This window comes from Atractosteus spatula, chromosome 10, assembly GCF_055471065.1.
Source record: "Atractosteus spatula isolate fAtrSpa1 chromosome 10, fAtrSpa1.hap1, whole genome shotgun sequence".
Taxonomy (NCBI): Eukaryota; Metazoa; Chordata; class Actinopteri; order Semionotiformes; family Lepisosteidae; genus Atractosteus; species Atractosteus spatula.
The window spans coordinates 13372400-13389803 of NC_142715.1; the positions used below are offsets into that span (position 1 = coordinate 13372400).

At 47.3% G+C, this 17404-nt stretch overlaps 1 protein-coding gene across 2 annotated transcripts; it reads left to right on the top strand.

Annotated features, from left to right (window-relative positions):
- Positions 1 to 2549: 2549 nt before the first annotated feature.
- LOC148825255 (carbonic anhydrase 4-like) lies at positions 2550 to 9705 on the top strand. 2 transcript variants are annotated; one of them, XM_088926437.1, is made up of 9 exons: positions 2550 to 2595; positions 3307 to 3361; positions 4402 to 4443; positions 4616 to 4786; positions 7155 to 7303; positions 7563 to 7652; positions 8178 to 8250; positions 8342 to 8505; positions 9165 to 9705. In XM_088926437.1, the coding sequence occupies exons 2-9, from the start codon at positions 3307 to 3309 to the stop codon at positions 9348 to 9350; spliced, it is 930 nt and encodes a 309-aa protein (XP_088782563.1). In that variant the 5' UTR covers positions 2550 to 2595; the 3' UTR covers positions 9351 to 9705. The 2 variants fall into 2 exon arrangements, with proteins under 2 accessions (XP_088782563.1, XP_088782564.1); XM_088926438.1 differs by lacking the exon at positions 4402 to 4443.
- The last annotated feature ends 7699 nt before the right edge of the window (positions 9706 to 17404 follow it).

Consider the following 17404-nt stretch of genomic DNA (forward strand, 5'->3'; position numbering starts at 1 on the left):
ATTCAGCTGTGTTGATCAGTGTGGGACACTCCCTTCAGACTAAAGAGACTCAGTTCCTCCAGCCTGTCAGTGTGGGACCATCCCTTCACACTAAAGATGCTCAGTTCCTTCAGCCTGTTAGTGTGGGACACTCCCTTTAGACTAAAGAGACTCTGTTCCTTCAGCCTGTCAGTGTGGGACACTCCCTTCAGACTGAAGAGACTCAGTTCCTCCAGCCTGTCAGTGTGGGACCATCCCTTCACACTAAAGATGCTCAGTTCCTTCAGCCTGTTAGTGTGGGACACTCCCTTTAGACTAAAGAGACTCTGTTCCTCCAGCCTCTCAGTGTGGGACACTCCCTTCAGACTAAAGAGACTCAGTTCCTTCAGCCTGTCACTGTGGGACACTCCCTTTAGACTAAAGAGACTCTGTTCCTCCAGCCTCTCAGTGTGGGACACTCCCTTCAGACTAAAGAGACTCAGTTCCTTCAGCCTGTCACTGTGGGACACTCCCTTCAGACTGAAGAGACTCAGTTCCTCCAGCCTCTCAGTGTGGGACACTTCCTTCAGACTGAAGAGACTCTGTTCCTTCAGCCTGTCAGTGTGGGACACTCCCTTCAGACTGAAGAGACTCAGTTCCTCCAGCATCTCAGTGTGGGAAATTCCCTTCAGACTAAAGAGACTCAGTTCCTTCAGCCTGTCACTGTGGGACACTCCCTTTAGACTAAAGAGACTCTGTTCCTTCAGCCTGTCAGTGGGGGACACTCCCTTCAGACTGAAGAGACAGTTCCTTCAGCCTGTCACTGTGGGACACTCCCTTCAGACTAAAGAGACTCAGTTCCTTCAGCCTGTCAGTGGGGGACACTCCCTTCAGACTAAAAAGACTCAGTTCCTCCAGCCTGTCAGTGTGGGACCCTCCCTTCAGACTAAAGAGACTCAGTTCCTACAGCCTGTCAGTGTGGGACACTCCCTTCAGACTTAAGAGACTCAGTTCCTTCAGCTTGTCACTGTGGGACACTCCCTTCAGACTGAAGAGACTCAGTTCCTCCAGCCTCTCAGTGTGGGACACTTCCTTCAGACTGAAGAGACTCTGTTCCTTCAGCCTGTCAGTGTGGGACACTCCCTTCAGACTGAAGAGACTCAGTTCCTCCAGCATCTCAGTGTGGGAAATTCCCTTCAGACTAAAGAGACTCAGTTCCTTCAGCCTGTCACTGTGGGACACTCCCTTTAGACTAAAGAGACTCTGTTCCTTCAGCCTGTCAGTGTGGGACACTCCCTTCAGACTGAAGAGACTCAGTTCCTCCAGCATCTCAGTGTGGGAAATTCCCTTCAGACTAAAGAGACTCAGTTCCTTCAGCCTGTCACTGTGGGACACTCCCTTTAGACTAAAGAGACTCTGTTCCTTCAGCCTGTCAGTGGGGGACACTCCCTTCAGACTGAAGAGACAGTTCCTTCAGCCTGTCACTGTGGGACACTCCCTTCAGACTAAAGAGACTCAGTTCCTTCAGCCTGTCAGTGGGGGACACTCCCTTCAGACTAAAAAGACTCAGTTCCTCCAGCCTGTCAGTGTGGGACCCTCCCTTCAGACTAAAGAGACTCAGTTCCTACAGCCTGTCAGTGTGGGACACTCCCTTCAGACTTAAGAGACTCAGTTCCTTCAGCTTGTCAGTATGGTATACATCTCTGGAATTATTCCAGTGCAGCAGCATCTTTTGTTTTGTAACATGCTGACCACAACAGTGCACTATACTCTAAAACAGGACTTTGTCCTTGTTCTACAGCTGGGGAGGATTGTCAACTCAAGGCTCACGATTTTATTCATCCCTCCGTTGTCGCACCACTTCTTCCAGCTCAGGGTCGTGAGGGAGCAGGAGTCTATCCCAGCAAGCAACGGGCCCAGGGCAGGGTACGCCCTTGACAGGACGCCAGTCCATCACAAGGCACACACACACGCTGACACCAGGGCCAATATTCCCAGAGGCCAATATCCTACCAGTGTGTCTTTGAACTGTGGGAGGAAACCCATATGAACATGGGGAGAACATGCAAACTCCACACACAGCACCCCAGAGCTGAACCCCAGGACCTCAGCGCTACAAGGCACACATGCTCACCCCTGCTCAGTGCCAGAGGTCTAGCTGCTCTTTCGTCTGTTCAATTCCAGCTTTGTCCTGCTGTCTCCCCCCCAGGGTGATTGGAAATCAGATTCGGGGAGTCTGCAGAGCTATCAGGTGTGCCTGAGTTATCTGCAAAGTCTGGGAGCGCTTATCAGGGTCGAATCACACAAGCGCCAGTGCAGCAGCTCATCAAGATGAGAACGACACACAGCTGCGAAGATGGAATCAGAAAAGACAGGAGACCGATCCCTGACTCACCTCGGGACAGGAGGATCTTCTTTACGCGAAAGGTGGTGGGAGTGTGGAACAAGCTGCCCAGCCATGCTACTGAAGCTGGGCGGCACTTTCAGATCAGTTACGTAAAATCAAGCGGGCGAGAGGGGCTGAACAGCTCTGTGTGTGATTGGCTGTCTGCAGGGTTTAAGAGCGGCACAGCCCACAGACGGGCTCACACCGAGAGCTGAGTGAGTGGGCACATCGACACCACAGTGACCCCCAGAGTAAGTGTGTCTCCTTTGATCTGCTGTCTCCACACTCTCACTGGGCTTTACTGCACTCTACTGTGCTTTTACCACAATCTCACTGGGCTGTACTGCACTGTACTGTGTTTCTACCCTCATTTCACTGGGCTTTACTGCACTGTACTGTGTTTTTACAACAATCTCACTGGGCTTTTCTGCACTGTACTGTATTTTTACCACAATCTCACAGGGCTTTACTGCACTGTAGTGTATTTTTACCTTGATCTCACTGGGCTTTTCTACACTGTACTGTGTTTTTACCTCGATCTCACTGGGATGTACTCCACTGTTCTGTGTTTTACCACAAACATAGTGGGGTGTATTGCACTGTACTGTGTTTTTACCACAATCTTACTGGGGTGTATTGCACTGAACTATGTTTTTACCACAATCTCACTGAACTTTACCTGTAATGGACTGTTTTACCACAATCTCGCTGGACTTTACCTGTAATCAACTCTTTTACAATCTCACTGGGTTTTACTGCACTGTACTGTGCTTTCACCACACAATAACAAAGTATATCTTACTATAGTACTTGACAGAAAGTCTCAGTGCTGTGTGTGGCTGTGTAGGTTGCTGTATTGCCCTGATTGGACTGGGATTCGTCTGTGTTCAGTGACCAGCTGTGTGTTAAAGACACAGGTGTGCTCAGGGATACATACTCATCTGTCTGGTTTTCTCTAACAGATGGATGTGTTTCTCCTCCTGCTGTGTCTGGAGCTGCTGTCCTCAGTGAGAGCCAGTGAGTATTATTCTCACTCCTCCTGCTCCTTAGATCCTGAGCTGGAACTGAAGCTCTGCTGTGGTTCAGAGTGATATACATTTCTATTGAGTATTCAATCAGCAATCTAATTAGACACAATCTCAGAGCAGTTTCAGTTTAGTTTATTTGCCACAGGCGCAAGCGCAATGAGATGCTTATTTGCATGTAGGCTCCAATACAAAGACATTGAGGAAACACCAACTTCAACACACAACAACAGCAGCAGCAACAACGAAGCTGAATAACACACAGATAAAAGGCAGCACAAGCAGTGTGCAGTTGTAGAGTCACTGTAGAATTAGACAAGCTGACATCCTGAGGGAAGAAGCTGTCTCTGAGTCTGGAGATCCGTGTCTTTGTGCTCCTATAATGCTTACCAGAGGGTAATGGACTGGGCCAAACTGATCAACCTTGTGACACATTCCAGTCAGACATCAAGCTGCTGCCAAACCACACTGTGATCCCACAGGTGATACCACACTCTCAACAGAGCACCTGCAGACTGGAGTAAGAATACCTGAAGACAGAGAGATCACAGAGAATCCCTCAGTAATAAAACACACAACAGGACAGGAGACACAGTGAGAGAGAGGAGTTTACATAGAATCTCTCAGTAATACACAACAGGACAGGAGACACGGTGAGAGAGAGGAGATCACTGAGAATCCCTCAGTGATAAACACACACAACAGGACAGGAGACACAAAAAGAGAGGAGATCACAGATAATCTCTCAGTGATAAACACACACAACAGGACAGGAGACATAGTGAGAGAGAGGAGATCACAGAGAATCCCTCAGTAATAAACACACACAACAGGACAGGAGACACAGCGAGAGAGAGGACATCACAGAGAATATCTCAGTGATAAACACACACAACAGGACAGGAGACACAGTGAGAGAGGAGATCACTGCAAACCTCAGTAACAGGATGGGAGGTGTAATTCTGAGTGTCGTAAGAAAGCAGGAAACCAGTTGTCCTGAGAATTTGCCTCTTGTAACACTCTGTCTTTCAGAGTCTCATCAGTGTGACTGGTGCTACCATCGCGGGCAGTGTGGTAAGACACTGGAGTGAATCATCTAATCAATAAAATCCTGATCAGTGATTGATTAAGGAATGCTCTGATTAATGACCCTGAATGATGATTGGTTAAGGAATGGCCTGACTGAGGTCCAGTCTCTTGTCTACACAACCGATCAGTGTACACAGGCACTGTGTCCCTGTTACAGGCCCTTCTGCCTGGGTATCCAGGCCTTTTGGTCACTGCAATGGGCAACGTCAGTCTCCTGTGGACATCAGGACCTCCAGAGTGACCACTGACCCCAATCTGACTGAGCTGACCTTCACTGGGTACAGAGAGAAGAACATCATGAGAGAGCTGACCAACAACGGACACACAGGTAACACTGACACACACATTGACTGACTGAGACAGTGAGAGACTGACCGAGACAGAGACTGACCGAGACAGAGACAGTGACTGATCGAGACAGCGAGAGACTGACCGAGACACTGACTGACTGAGACAGAGATGGACTGACTGAGACAGTGACTGACCGAGACACTGACTGACTGAGACAGGGACTGACTGACTGAGACAGTGACTGACCGAGACAGTGAGAGACTGACCAAGACAGAGACTGACTGAGACAGTGACTGAGCGAGACAGAGACTGACTGACTGAGACAGTGAGAGACTGACCGAGACAGAGACTGACCGAAACAGTAACTGACCGAGACAGTGAGAGACTGACCGAGACAGAGACTGACTGAGACAGTGACTGACTGAGACAGAGACTGACTGACTGAGACAGTGACTGACCGAGACAGTGAGAGACTGACCAAGACAGAGACTGACCGAGACAGAGACTGACCGAGACAGTGACTGAGCGAGACAGTGACTGAGCGAGACATTGACTGACCGAGACACTGACCGAGAGACTGACCGAGACAGTGTGTGACTGGGACAGAGACTGACTGAGACAGAGACAGTGACTGAGACAGAGACTGGCTGACCGAGACACTGTCTGACTGAGACAGAGACTGACTGACTGAGACAGTGACTGACTGAGACAGTGTGTGACTGGGACAGAGACTGACTGAGACAGAGACTGACCGATACAGTAAGAGACTGACTGAGACGGTAAGAGACTGACTGAGACAGAGACTGACTGAGACACTGACTGACTGAGACAGAGACTGGCTGAGACAGCGAGAGACTGACCGAGACAGTGTGTGACTGAGACAGAGACTGGCTGAGACAGAGACTGACTGAGACACTGACTGACTGAGACAGAGACTGACTGACTACGACAGTGACTGACTGAGACACTGACTAACTGAGACAGAGACTGACTGACTGAGACAGTGACTGACCGAGACAGTGAGAGACTGACCAAGACAGTGTGTGACTGGGACAGAGACTGACTGAGACAGAGACTGACTGAGACAGAGACTGACCGAGACACTGACTGACTGAGACAGTGACTGACCGAGACAGTGTGTGACTGGGACAGAGACTGACTGAAACAGAGACTGGCTGAGACAGAGACTGGCTGAGACAGAGACTGACTGAGACAGTGAGAGACTGACCGAGGCAGAGACTGACTGAGAAAGTGACTGACTGAGACAGAGACTGACTGAGACACTGACTGATCGAGACAGAGACTGACTGAGACAGTGTGTGACTGAGACAGAGACTGACTGAAACACTGACTGACTGAGACAGAGACTGACTGACTATGACAGTGACTGACTGAGACAGAGACTGACTAAGACAGTGTGTGACTGAGACAGAGACTGACTGAGACACTGACTGACAGAGACAGAGACTGACTTAGACAGAGACTGACTACGACACTGACTGACTGAGACAGAGACTGACTGACTAAGACAGTGACTGACCGAGACAGTTAGAGACTGACTGAAACAGTGTGTGACTGGGACAGAGACTGACTGAGACAGAGTCTGGCTGAGACAGAGACTGACTGAGACAGTAAGAGACTGACCGAGACAGAGACTGACTGAAACAGTAACTGGCCGAGACAGTGAGAGACTGACCGAGACAGAGACTGACTGAGACAGTGACTGACTGAGACAGAGACTGACTGAGACACTGACTGACCGAGACAGTGTGTGACTAGGACAGTGACATAAGCAGTGAGTGACTGGGAGAGTGATGGGAGCAATGTGTGACTGGGACAGTGACAGGAGCAGTGTGTGACTGGGACAGTGACTGGGACAGTGACGGGAGCAGTGAGTGACTGGGACAGTGACTGGGACAGTGACGGGAGCAGTGTGTGACTGGGACAGTGATGGGAACAGGGTGTTACTGGGACAGTGACGGGAGCAGTGTGTGACTGGGACATTGACAGAAGTAGTGAGTGACTGGGACAGTGACGGGAGCAGTGAGTGAGTGGGACAGTGGCGGGAGCAGTGAGTGACTGGGACAGTGGTGGGAGTAGTGTGTTACTGGGACAGTGACAGGAGCAGTGTGTGACTGGGACAGTGACGGGATCAGTGAGTGATTGGGACAGTGACAGAAGCAGTGAGTGACTGGGACAGTGACGGGAGCAGTGTGTGACTGGGACAATGACAGAAGCAGTGAGTGACTGGGACAGTGATGGGAGCAGTGAGTGACTGGGACAGTGGCAGGAGCAGGGTGTGACTGGGACAGTGACGGGAGCAGTGTGTGACTGGGACAGTGACTGGGACAGTGATGGGAGCAGTGATGGGAGACACCCTGGCTCTCTCTGGCTGTGTGTCTCAGTGCAGGTGACCCTACGGCCAGGGGCGGGGGTCAGTGGCGGGGGGCTCTCTGGCTGGTACTCCGCTGTCCAGTTCCACTTCCACTGGGGAAACTCCGCAGACTTCCCCGGCTCCGAGCACCTGCTGGACGGCCAGCGCTTCCCCATGGAGGTGAGGGGGCAGCGCGGGGCTGTGTGACTGTGTCCAGGGCTGTGTGACTGTGTCCAGGGTTGTGTGACTGTGTCCAGGGCTGTGTTACTGTTTCCAGGCTTGTGTCACTGTTTCCAGGGCTGTGTGACAGTGTTTTCAATGCTGTGTCACAGTGTTGTGTAACTGCTGTGTTGTGTTACTGTTTTCAATGTTGCATTACAGCATTCAGTGCTGTGTCATAGTGTTGTGTAACTGCTGTGGTGCTGTGTTGTGTTATCAGCTGCACATCGTCCATGTGAAGAAGGGGAAGAGTTTGCCTGCAGCTCTGGTTGATCCTGAGGGCATTGCTGTCCTGGGCTTCTTCATAGAGGTCAGTACTGAGAGAGAGAGAGACAGGACACACAGAGAGAGAGACAGGACACACACACACACAGAGACAGGACACACAGAGAGAGAGGATACACAGAGAGAGAAAGGACACACAGAGAGAGAGAGAGACAGGACACACAGAGAGAGAGACAGGACACAGAGAGAGAAACAGGACACAGAGAGAAGGAGAACACATTGAGAGAGAGACACAGAAAGACAGAACAAAGTGAGAGAGGACAGAGAGAGGACAGGCATGATGACAGAGAAGTGATATGTGATAGTGAACGTCTGAAATGACATGGGGTTCATCTGTCGAGCCAGCAAAGCTGTCTGGTTGAGCCCCAGTGTCCAGCAGAGGGCAGTGTTCCTGCAGGAAGATGAGTGTGCAGGCTCTCAGCTCCTGGGGTTCCCCGGGGTCACTGTGTGTGTCCAGTGGCACTGTCCAGTCCAGAGACCAGCTGATCTCAGACATGTGGAGATGAAGACCACAGACTGGGGCACAGAAAGCCTCTCTTTGGGTTGCTAGGCGACAGAGGCAGGTGGCACTCCTGAGGGCTGGAAGACACTGACGTCACTCCTGAAGGAGGTCGCTGGGACAGGTGAGGTGACAGGAGAGGAGTGTCCAGCCAGTGAGGGTCCATCAGCGAGCGCTCTCGGTTAAGGATGCGTCTCTCTCTCGTTCCCCCACAGGCTCCACTAAGACTCTGGCTCTGTCCCTCTCCCTGGACGAGCTGCTGAGGGGGGTGGACCGCTCCAAGTTCTTTCGCTACAGGGGGTCCTTGACCACCCCTGACTGTAATGAGGCTGTGGTATGGACCGTGTTCCAGGAGCCTGTGAGGGTCAGCAGAGATCTGGTGAGAGACAGGCGGACGTGTGTGTGTGTCTTAAACATGTTTGTATTGAGCTGTTAGTGTCCAGTCAGTGTGTCTGTATTAATCCCTCTCTCTCAGTGCAGTGTTAATGTACTGGAGTGTCCAGTCAGTGTGTCTGTATTAACCCCTCTCTCTCTCAGTGCAGTGCTAATGTACCAGAGTGTCCAGTCAGTGTGTCTGTGTTAACCCCTTTCTCTCTCAGTGCAGTGTTAATGTCCTGGAGTGTCCAGTCAGTGTGTCTGTATTAACCCCTCTCTCTCTCTCTCTCTCAGTGCAGTGTTAATGGACTGTAGTGTCCAGTCAGTGTGTCTGTATTAACCTCTCTCTATCAGTGCAGTGTTAATGTATTGGAGTGTCCAGTCAGTGTGTGTGTATGAACCCCCCTCTCTCTCTCAGTGCAATGTTCATGTACTGGAGTGTCCAGTCAGTGTGTCTGTATGAACCCCTCTCTCTCAGTGCAGTTTTAATGTACTGGAGTGTCCAGTCAGTGTGTCTGTATGAACCCCTCTCTTTCAGTGCAGTTTTAATGTACTGGAGTGTCCAGTCAGTGTGTCTGTATTAACCCCTCTCTCTCTCAGTGCAGTGTTAATGTACTGGAGTGTCCAGTCAGTGTGTCTGTATTAACCCCTCTCTCTCTCCAGATTGACCAGTTCACTACAGTCCTGCACTTGGCTGATGTTTATCGCCCTGTCTTGCCTCTGAATGGCCGCAGTATCTTCTCCTCCCCTGCTGTCGGGCTGGCCCTGGGTGCGAGCTCCAGGGATGGAAGCAGTCCTGACCAGCTCCTCACTGGAGCTGAAAAGGAGCTGTACGTTCTGTCTGGCTAAGGGAACAGGGGGCCGTTGTTGAGAAAGTAATTGTTTTCACTCTACATCTGCATTTGAGACATCTTTCCTCTCTCTCTTCCTGAGTCAGGACCACTCATCGCTCTCTCCTTTGGGTGCAGCTGCATGGCTCCTAATCATAAACATAACATCCCCGCAGTAAGTTACAGGGGCTGTGAAGTCATTTGGGGATTGTATGATGTATGAAGCACATGAAATCATATCAGGACTTTGTGATGTCATGGTGGCACTGCTCTGTCTGTATCACATCCTGCTTATTCTGTGTTTTAATAATTACTACTGCTTGAGAATCTGTTTGAAATATTTAATAAATGCTGGGCAGTCCCGCCTGAGGAGATACGCCAGCACCTTCTCTCTGCATCGAACCCGAGCTCACACTCACCCTCCCCTGTCCTGCGACAGGACTTCAACACATTAGCACGCGAGTCACTGCCTCAAGCTGAAGTTACAGTTCAGCTACCTGCTTGTGCAGAGACCCGACAATCCCTGTTTAGTGGCTGCCAGGACCCCCAGATCTCTCCCCAGCACTGGCCCTGTCTCATTCTCACCTACTGATGACAACCTCACCTGTCACGCAGATGAAATTTCCACCTCCTCGGTGTCACTGTCCAGCCATTACTGGGTTCATCCTGGTGCCTCTGACAGGGAGTCTTCCTCGTGACTTCATCCACAGCCTTTAGATTCAGGGCTTTCAACTGGAGCACAAGAGCGGAAACTAGCTGGAAGTGCATCTAAAACTGAGAACAGGAGCACATCCTTACACAGAGGGTGGTGGGAGTCTGTAGCAAGCAGCCCAGCCATGTTCTTGAAGCTGATATACAGACTTCTTTTCAGAAAGAACTGGATGTGGGTCGACATTTCTTCATACTTCTTCATTGCTTTTTATAAGCCCACGTTTCTGTCCACGAAGAAAAAAACGTGTCGCTGCCACCAAACAGATGTAAAACCCTGGGCTGGGTTTAGGGTTTTGGGCTTTCATATGAAGAAAAACAGAGTTTTCACTGGCCGATTATCACACTTGATTGGGAACTGAAATAAAGAAAAAAGAAAAGAGTAACAGACACAGCGCATCCACACCGTACTTCCCCCTGAGACAGAGACCAAATAAAACTGCTCTCAAACTAAACAAACCACCACAGGAAAAATAAACCCAATAAGAAATAAAATACACAATACAGAATATGCTGATGTGACCCTGTCTAAGGATTAGACTGGCTGTAGCTGCTCACAGACACAGTGCTGGCTACAAACTACAACTCCCATAAACACCCTGAGCCACTTCCTGTCTGCGTCACAGTCCCTATTCCTCCTGGCTGTGGTGACATCAGTGGGTCCCTTCCCGTTCTGGCAGCTTCACAGCCTCCGGTGCGCGCAGGAGAGACTCACACAGGATTTCATTTTTAAAAGTTTATTTTCTTAAAATTAGAAAAAAAAAACATGGGAGGGTTTCCAGAGATATTTACAAGTCAGGAGTACAGCAGGCTGGTAGTGAGTTATCTCGCCCTCTCTGGTACATGTTATTTTTCCCTGTTTAATTTTTTTTATTTAGTATAAACATGACACAACATCATCATTTCTAAAATTACTACTAAATTTATGACATCATCTCAGAGGACAGAGAGCTGGGAGAGAGTCAGCCTGTGTTCATAAGTCAGTGACGGTTTTAATCTCCACACTGACAGCAGGCAGCAGCTCAAGGTCCTTATCTGAATCAACAGTCCAGAAGTCAGGATAGATCTTCTCCCCCTGAGTTAAGACCATGTCAGTGAAAGTGTAGAGATGAGCTCTGGACACCACTGTGTAAAAGGAGACCTTCCTCTCCTCAATATCCACACACACCCCCAGCTTCCTGGGCCACAGACGGCTGGGGAGATCAGTCTCAGGGTCAGTGAGAGCACAGAAACCAGGGTAAGACTCCAGACACCAGTAACCCTGCTGGGGAGAGAAGCTGAAATCTCCTTTCCTCTCTGCAGACTCTCTGGTCACTCCTATTCTCCACCACTCATTCACCTCCACCTCCCAGTAGTGTCTCCCTGAGGTGAAGGCCTCCCTGCTCACGACACAGGGACAGTAATCAAATCTGTGAGGATTGTCAGAGAGATTCTTCCTCTGTCCCAGTCTCACTCTCTTCCCATCCCCAGACAGGCTAAGCCCACAGTGAGCTGTATCAGGGTCCAGAGTCACAGCAGCTGGGGAATAAAACAGCAAACATCACAACAGGCTTCTGCCGATTACAGTCCAATTCAACTCCATTAGACTGTGAAATGTCTTTGTCCCCAAACACACCGAGAGAGAAACACAAGTCAATTACTAATGACTTCTCTTCCCTTCCAGAGAAACGACATCTTCTATCATTGTTTCACTGAGTATTACACATGGGAGTGATCCCCAATGTCCTCTAAATACAAACATTAAACATTAGTTTTCACAGCGATGAAACTTTATTTTTTTAAACGACATTATTAATGAACACAGGACCAACCAGACTGCAAGAGAAACTACAGCCCGACCACTCCCTTTCATACACTTCAAAACCCACCACAACGACCTGTATACTGTAAGAAACTGGACAGCCTGTCTGTTAAACCGGTTTATTTCAAATCTCAGCTCAGCAGGTCTTTCATCTTCTCTAAGACCATTTTCCTGATGATGCAAAATAAAAAAGTGCAGAATTCAAAGACTGCATAATGCCCGTTTGTTACAGAAAAAAAATATAGTGGAAAAAGCAAAGCCTTACTGAAATATAAGAAAGCTTTCACACTTACTTTGAAAATGTGAGGAAATATCCAAAGTATTCAATTTAAACCAGAAATAACACATCCAGAAACCCTGAGAGAAACAGAGGCGCTCATACTGACTTCAGACTGCTCGCGCTTAGCTGTCCGCATCTCTGACAGGAGACACCAGCTGTCAATCAGTGATCTCTATCCACTGAGAGACAGGGGCGGGGCTAATACATGATCAGAGCGAATGGAGGTTTTAATCAATTAAATTCAAGAAGCTTTATTCGCATAACCAGTGAATACTGACTTAATACTCTCCTGATACTAAATACTTAAGTATAAACTCTCAATACTTAATGAATACTACCCTTCTTTCGTCTGCAGGTCAATCTAGTGAAGATCAAAGAGATTCTTTTCAGTTCTTATTGTTTTATTCCTGGAGAATAGAAAGGCTGTAAAAAAGAGCCTATCCAGTACAAATAGTAGAAATATATTGGACAAAATAGGTATCTACATGTGCTACATTTTGAAAAATCACTTTTGAATAATTTTTTTTTTTTGGGGGGGGGTGGGTATTTCTTCCTAGTGTGTGTACTGAGTAATATATATATATAAATCTGATGTTTTAGACTTGATGTCCAGGTGGTTCCTTGAATTCAGACCACGAACTAGGCCTGTACTCTCTATCCAGTCCAAGATATTGCAAGATGTTCAGGACACAAACACTCCAGGTGGAAATGACCTTTGAGGGGCTGGAGGTTAAAAAGGTTCAGCTCTGAAAACTGGAATATTAACACAGACAGAGGAAAGAGGGAAACAGAAGAAGAAACGGTGATTTTATAATGTTTCTTCCTGCTGACCCATCAGCCTGGTTGACATGTGAAGAGAAGCAGCCATTTCCCAGACAAGAGAGAGGCCTACAGGTTTCAGAGGAGCCCCTGTACCAGAGTCCCACTGCTGCCTCTCACAGTTTACACACTGACCATCTCACACTAAAGAGACCTTCTGGACTCAAGAACACAATAACCCCAGACACTAGGGCTTAAAACAGCATCTCTACCATCAAGAAGAGACAGACCTACCTGCAGCACTGCACAGCCACTGCCATTCAGAAACACAGCGATAAAGACACTGTTAATCACAGACACACACTGGAACACAGAGATACAGATACTGTTAATCACAGACACACACTGGAACACAGAGATACAGACACTGTTAATCACAGACACACACTGGAACACAGAGATACAGACACTGTTAATCACAGTCACACACTGGATCACAGAGACACAGACACTGTTAATCACAGACACACACTGGGCTCCATATTGAGACAAAGATGTCACTACAGTTTTCATTATAAATCTCATAGTACAAAAATTAAGGGGTCAGGGGTAATGAAATTCACTGGAGACCAGTGATGCTTTCTTGAACTGGTTTCTTTCAAGAGACTAAATGTTAAAATTACAAGACAACTTCAGACATACAGTATCAGTATTAAAAAAAAATCTGGAGCTCAGCTTCATTCACACTGAAACCAGTGTGAAACCTCCTCTTTATTGCTCATGTTCTAAGAATTGAAAAAATACATTAGTAATTTAGAAATATTTAAGAATGGACTTCTGTGATGTGTTATTTTTCTAATTTATTGTTAGTGTTGCCCAGGCTTTTCTGATCCAACGGAATTGCCCTTTTGGGAGCTCTCTGCCCCCCAGTTTAAATACCGCTCTGTCCTCCACACACACTCTTCCCCAGCACACTGACAGGGAGAGAGCTGGAGCCCAGCAGGAGCTGTGATTTTACATACAGTGGACTTACGCAGGTCAGGGATGGGGCTGCCTTCACCTGTACAGAAGAAAGGAGAGGGTCAGTACTGAGCTGTAGTGTCCTGGTGGACACTGTGTCAAGCACAGACAATACTGGGGTTATACCCCAGACAGGTGCAAAGGTCATGTAAAGATATAGTTTATAGTGTGACAGTGCGTGGGTTATCAGGCTGTGCTGCTCGCTGGCTTTATGTCTAATATCTCTGAAGGAGATCAAGCACCAGCGTGAAAACTCTCACAACCAGCTGCCCACTGAGACCCAGCAGTGTGGGCCTGGCCAGTACCTGGAGGGGAGACTCTTGGGAGAGCTGAGGCTGCTGCTGGAAGAGGTGTTAGTGGGGCCAGTAGGGGGCGCTCACCCTGAATGCTCCAGTACAGTGACGGGGACACATATCCTTATTATGTAGGATCAAGAGGTCAGCAGTGAAATAGTGTTCTTACCGTCAGTTGTGTAAATATTGTAATAATGGATTTTGTAATCTCCACTATGTTTATTAAAATGCTCCACTGTGTAGGATTCATGATTTGTACCCATGACTTGTAGTCTGCTACAGACTGTGAGCTTTTCATAGTAAAAAGGTTTTGATTTAGGTTGTGTGATTTTATAGCTCAGTCAGTCCAGCACAGACTTGACTCCACTGGCTGAATGACAACATGATCACTGTGAAAGGAGATGAGGTTTTCCAAAGGAATATGATGTGAACCTGCAGGGAATCTCAGTTTACACTGATTCTCATTCTCCTTAACCTTTTATCAGTGCATTTCTCACCAGGAATCAATACTAATTAATATTGGTGCTCAATAGCAGTACTGTGTCTGTATCTTCACCAGGAAACAGACCTACCTGCAGCACTGCACAGCCACTGCCATTCTGAAACACAGAGATGCAGACACTGTTATTCCCAGTCACCCACTGGACCACAGAGATACAGACACTGTGAATCACAGTCACACACTGGAACACAGAGATACAGACACTGTGAATCACAGTCACACACTGGTAAGAAAATGTCAGTACAGTCAGTGCTGTCAGTCAGCAGAGTTTCACACATTGTACATACAGCATCTGCAGAAAGAGAGTAAGTATTGTATTAAAGACCTTAATTGCTTCTTACCTGTTATTATACCAGAGTTTATACTATAGTCTGCAGTCAGTTCATTTCAGGATCCCCAGTCTCCACTGCAGTGTGGATCAGAGTGTCAGTGAGTGTGAGCAGCAGTGGCTGTAAGACTGGAGTCTCACTCGGTAAGACTGAGCAGCACAATGCAATAAGACACACAGACACATCACAGGACACCCTGGAGTCTTGTGCTTGAGCCACTGAGAGAGATAAGAAATAAATACAGTCTGCAGTCTCCAGCACTGAGGGATATTTCATATTTAAATAACCATCCATTAATACTGAATTCTGTTCACTGTTCAGTCAGATGAGTGAAAGTGTGGGCTGCTCTCACACAGACTAAGGGTCCTGTACCCACAGTGACCAGTATCACTGACTGAGATACAGAGATGTCCTTCTCACTGGTCATACTGCCTGATCTCTGGACATCAGCTGGACAGTGAGAGATGACCAGTCACACACCATGGTGAGCACATCTCCACACCAGGCCTGATACAACCTTAGAAATATCGCAAGACTACACCCTATGCTATCATTAACTGTGGCTGAAAAGCTGATCAACATATTTGTATTCTCTCGAATTGACTACTGCAATGCTCTACTACCTGGGGTATCTAAATCTACTCTGAACAAGCTGCAGTATGTCCAAAATTCAGCAGCCAGAATCCTGACCACGTCTAGTGCAAGTGTTCACATTACTCCTATCCTGGAGTCCTTGCACTGGCTTCCGGTCAAATTCCGCGTAGACTTTAAAATCCTCATGCTCACCTATAAGGCTTTACATGGCTTGGCACCTCAATACCTGTCTGAACTTTTATCGCCCTACTCCCCACCTCGCAACCTCCGCTCTTCAAATTCTGCCCTCCTTACTGTCCCCCAAGCCCGTCTACATTGTATGGGCGACAGGGCCTTCTCCTGCTATGCCCCCAAGCTCTGGAACTCTTTGCCCAAGGATATTAGAAAGTCACCTTCTCTAAACTCCTTCAAATCCAGACTCAAAACCTTCTTCTTCAGAAAAGCCTTTACTTAACTGGTTCCATTCTTCACCCCTCTGCTCTTCTTAGTACCACCTTCCACGGTCTCCTCTATTGTTATTGTTGTATTGTTGTAATTATAATTGTGTCCTATCTTGTGAAATCTTATTTATTGTTGTAGTCTTCTTATTTATTGTTATTGTCATCCTGTAAAGCGCTTTGAGAAGCCACCTTTAAAGGCACTATATAAAATAAAGTTTATTATTATTATTATTATTATTATTATCCAGGAAGACTGACAGAGACAGTATTAGTCTGACACAGACTGGGGCCCAGCTGGCTGAACACAAGCAGTCAGAGCAGCTGTGTTGTTCCAGCATTACAGACACTGTGTGTGACAGCAAGACATAGGCAGGACCCCCACAGTGTCAAGATACAGACTGTTCACTCAGGACAGGGGGCTGATGGGCTGTTGTCAGTCTGAAGCGAGATTTTGTGAAGAAAATGTGTCTTTGACACATTAGAAGAGAGCAAAGAGGACTGATATTCATACAAGCAGCATTTCTTACTTTATAGTTTGTGCTGCCAGTTAGTTTCTTTCACCCATGCAAGTGGTCTAAAACTAAAGTTTTCATTAAAATATTAACTTTGAAAATGTGCATTGGGACCAAACTGAGAGTCAAAACTGAGTAAGATCTCCTTATTTACATTGTGGTACAGGAATGTCTCTATTTCTCTGTAGCTTCTATTGCTTTTTTAAATCTTCACAACTGATCAAATACCTGTGTATTACTGACGGATAATACAATTCAGTGCAATATAGTTCATTACAGTAGAGTACAGTAAACTGCAGAACAACAGTGCACTCAAATATAATTCATTAGTGTTTGTATTGGTGGATCTGTGATCTCAGAGACATAGAAGATCACTTACCCAGTTCTGTGAGGATGACAGAGATGGCTAGAAACAATAAGACATGATTTAGACCATCAGAGCTCCGGTGTCTGATGACACTCAACTTGGTTTAAGTTTTCAATTTCAAATTGGCAGTTAATAGCTCCTTCCATAAATAAACTGTCAATTATAAGAAAAGTGTTAATAAACAAGTTGTTCTACGTGGAGCTTTTATCATAATAACAGACAATTCAGTTAGAAAACTGGTGCAGGATCATTTACAGAGGAGCTCCTGCTGAAATCACTACAGGACACAGCACAGAGAGTCTGACTGATTTACTCACCATTGAGTTTCTCCTGCCCTGTAAAGAAACACAGACAGGACAGTGAGTGACACAGCATCAGGGCTGCAGAAGCTGAAAAAAAATACATCAGCCATGTTTTCTATTACAAATATTCAATATTTCACTGCACAAAATAACATAAGAGACAGAA